The sequence below is a fragment of the Vigna umbellata genome, chromosome 11 (assembly GCF_029865625.1).
Source record: "Vigna umbellata cultivar VRB3 chromosome 11, Vumbellata_1.0, whole genome shotgun sequence".
In the NCBI taxonomy this organism is placed as follows: domain Eukaryota; kingdom Viridiplantae; phylum Streptophyta; class Magnoliopsida; order Fabales; family Fabaceae; genus Vigna; species Vigna umbellata.
In genome coordinates, this window is record NC_142175.1 from 32,296,797 (window position 1) to 32,300,321 (window position 3,525).

At 37.9% G+C, this 3,525-nt stretch overlaps 1 protein-coding gene across 1 annotated transcript; it reads right to left on the reverse strand.

Annotated features, from left to right (window-relative positions):
* Nucleotides 1-957: 957 nt before the first annotated feature.
* Nucleotides 958-3,219, reverse strand: LOC124846630 (protein IQ-domain 26-like). Its single transcript, XM_047323921.2, has 3 exons — nucleotides 2,497-3,219; nucleotides 1,891-2,097; nucleotides 958-1,792 (listed from the first exon to the last, which is right to left on the reverse strand). The coding sequence occupies exons 1-3, from the start codon at nucleotides 2,881-2,883 to the stop codon at nucleotides 1,199-1,201; spliced, it is 1,188 nt and encodes a 395-aa protein (XP_047179877.2). The 5' UTR covers nucleotides 2,884-3,219; the 3' UTR covers nucleotides 958-1,198.
* Between the last annotated feature and the right edge of the window lie 306 nt (nucleotides 3,220-3,525).

The following is a 3,525-nucleotide window of genomic DNA, read 5'->3' on the forward strand; positions in this document are numbered from 1 at the left end:
ATAATCAAAATATTAAAATATGTATATAATTTAAATTAATTTTATCTCCAGTATAAATTTTTTTATCACAAAATATGACATTTTATGTGAAGATTAGAATAGACAAAATATTTATTAAATAAAAAATTTTAAAAATAAGAAAATATAATATCAAATGGATGTTAAATAAATATAAACAAAAAGTATGGTAATATATTTTTATATTTATGTGAGATACATTCATTTAACACGGTGGATGGTACAATTATGAGAAAAAAAAGAAAAAAAATTAAGAAAAAAAATTGTGTTAAAATATCATTTTTTAAAAAAAAAAAGTTATACTATTTTTCCTTTCTCTGAAAAATCTTGGTTGTTGATTAAGAGCATCCTTTAAACTCCACTAAAATCTAAATTTAATGATATTGAAAATTCCGTGGGAATAAATTGCCAACTGTGATGAGAACAGACAAAAGAAGGGAACATATGTAGTAGTGTCACTGTCATTACCATTGTCGATGTTCTTCCCACTTGATCCACACTAATTAGCTGCAAATTTCAGTAGCAGCATTGAACATTATTAATAAAATTAGTGCCAAACATACATTGGCTTCCTAATTTATTTATGACTCATAGTTTTTCTGAACACCCAACCAACGTTCTTCCACTGTTTATTGCCTAACACATGAAACACTATCAATAGCAAACACATTTTTCAGTGTGACACAGACATTTCAACCATAACTTCTCATTGAAACTAGTCCCAGTCAGCAATGCAATGCCCCACATAAACAAGATCCCACCTTTTTCACTGGACTTTGAATGCCACCGTTAAGTTTCCCTCACCAAGCTTTCCTTTTATGGCCACTAACACAGTGGTTTTTTAAGTTTTCTATTCATTGCTCTTTTACTGCATTCCAAAGGCAATGCAGCAAAGGAGAAACTGTTGGAACTACAATCCAAACCAGCAATTAGTTAGTATACACCAGAAGAAAACCATGTTCTTAAAAGTTACCAAGCCAAATTCTTTACTAGATGTAAATCATTTGGTGTACAACATGATTGAAAAAAGAAACTCTTTAATTAAAAGAATGTACACAAGCAGAATTGAGAATTTGGTCTCTGAATTTATAAGCTGTAAGCACAAATTCTAGATATTAGTAACATCATTTAGTGTCCAATTGCCTCTCAAATTTTCCTTGTGATTGTCCAGCTGTGACTGTCAAAAATTCCAGGAGTCTTGAGTCTGGAAGAAATTGGATGATGGCCTTTGCATTCTAACACTACTTATGCTGTTTCTTGCTGCCATCACTTCATTGAGTGAGAGCCTTTTCTTGGGTTCTGGTCTTTGTTTTGGAGCACTGTGAGACCTTAGTTTTGCCTTGAATGACTGAGTATTGGCCATGTAGTTGGGGAAATTTGAACAAGGTCTGAAGAAGGTGTCTCCACAAACACTCTTGGCTGGTGTGGCTGGAGCATTGGGACGAGCATAGTTTGTGAAACGTGGTGTGCTATGAGCAGTGGGGAATCTACACTCATCAACGTTGAAGTACCAATCAAAATCTTGAAGGTGTCTGCAATCAGGAACCGAGATTCGACCGGGGACATGACAAGGTAGAGGGGATGACATTGCCTGACAGGACATGTCTTCTCCACACTCAGACATTGTAGAGGTAAAGCGCCTAGACCTTGATCGAGTCTTGTATGTGTCAATTTCAACAATCTTCGGGCTCTCATCAAAACCATTCAAGGATGTTTCGTAGGATGTAGGTAGCCTTTTACTGTGTGATTCACTCCTTGTTTCATCAAATCGTTCCTATAAGAAGGACACAAGCACATAATAAGACATGGTTTGTTGATAGATAAACGAATGAGATGTTGGTATTCATTCAGGAGTAGAAAACCAGGTTTTACCACAGATTTTCTTGCAAGAACTTCAGGTAGAAATCTGCTTTCTTTGCTCAAGGAACGACGAGCTCGCTGTGATCTGACAGCAGTTTGAGCTCTTATTAGAGCTTGCATACTGTGAAGAGTTGCAGCAGCCCTCTTTCTAACCAAGTACCCTCTAACAAGAGCCTGTATCTTAACCAATCCTTTCAGTGCTCTAAGAGCCTTCCGTGCCTGAAAGGAAACAACATCAAGTTAGGTGACAAAATTGTCAGCCATGCTCAAATTTGTCAAACATTCAAATTTATCAGATATTGAATATGGTTTTAAAAGGCTTAGAACAGAGGGGGAAAAAAAGGTTTAATATTTGAATGGAATATAATGGGAGAGGCACTGTTTCATTAAGAATCTAAAATAATATATGAGAGGAGACAAAGGAGTAGGAATAGCAAAGCACTTCACTTGCACCAACCAAATATCTTTGTCCGAGACAGAACCACCGAAATCACAAATCAATGCAATTTATCAAACAGCATTTTCAAAAACAAAGGAAGCAGACATACTCACACACATTCATACCCACATGACCAACACCAATTTGATTTGAACCATCACAAGAAAGAAGGCACATACCAAGTAGCCTCTAAAAAAAGTTTGGATCTTCACGGCAGCCCACTTCTCCCTGCTTCCACTGAACAATGCACCTCTACCCTGGCTTGTCAGCCTCACAACCGCCACGGCAGCCTGAGCGGCAGCCACGGCAGCATCGGCGGCGGCGGCAGTGGCAGCGGCAACGGCAATTGCATGTTTATTCTGCTCATTCTCTGTATCAGCAATGTAGGATCTGAGCCAGGTGTTATCAGTGGCAGGAACCGAAGATGGCACATCCTTCCCTTGCTTGGCAAAACTCCACCTTTTCTTCTCCTTCTTGTCAGGAGCCAGCGAGCCTGAATTGTCGCTGTGATCCTTCTCCTTCTTCATCCCCAACAAACCCTTGAACCACCTGCTAGCTTTTCCCATAATAATAACTTGGCAACTTTTGTTGAGTCACGATCTGGAATGAGAAGCGGTGGCAAAGGTTAACTGAAAGTTTGCCTCTTGTGGCTAAAGATAAGAGGGGTTTGCGTGGAAGTGAGCAAATGTAGCAACCGAGTGAAGCCAGATGTTGTTTGAATACACCAGAGACAGGGTGAAAAACGAAAACTAAAATGAAAATGGAAAATCTTGGTTTTAAAAATGGAGGGACAAAGAAAGAGGTGGAGTTTAGTGCAAAGGAGAGAGTGTAAAGTTTAAAGCGTGTAAAGTGTAAAGAATCTAACAGAAGAGAAGTGATGAGAGTGTGTATGGCTGAAAAGATTAATAAAGAACAAACCTTAAAATTAGAGTGAGTGAGTGGAAGAACGGATAAAGATGGAACGTTTTTTGAAAATAAACCTCTGACAGGACCTCGTGAAGAACTGCATTAGAGGACAAAAAGCGGTCACAGAAAGTTAGCAGTGGCTAAAACGAAAAACATTAAAATAGTTGCTAAAAACTTTAAAACCTCACCCTTGGGTAAAGAGACAAGAATTACAGACAAAGCACAATGGTGAAATCCTATGAAAAAAGTGACAATAATCATAGGAAAAAGCCTCCAAAACCCAAGACAACACCTTCTTATCT

What these genes read in the sequence shown, in the direction of transcription:
- LOC124846630 (XM_047323921.2), bottom strand. Translation starts at nt 2,883, where the DNA reads ATGGGAAAAGCTAGCAGGTGGTTCAAGGGTTTGTTGGGGATGAAGAAG. An exon ending in CTTTTTTTAGAGGCTACTTG is followed by an intron (nt 2,098 to 2,496) that starts GTATGTGCCTTC and finishes GTTTCCTTTCAG; the next exon opens with GCACGGAAGGCTCTTAGAGC. An exon ending in TTCTTGCAAGAAAATCTGTG is followed by an intron (nt 1,793 to 1,890) that starts GTAAAACCTGGT and finishes TCCTTCTTATAG; the next exon opens with GAACGATTTGATGAAACAAG.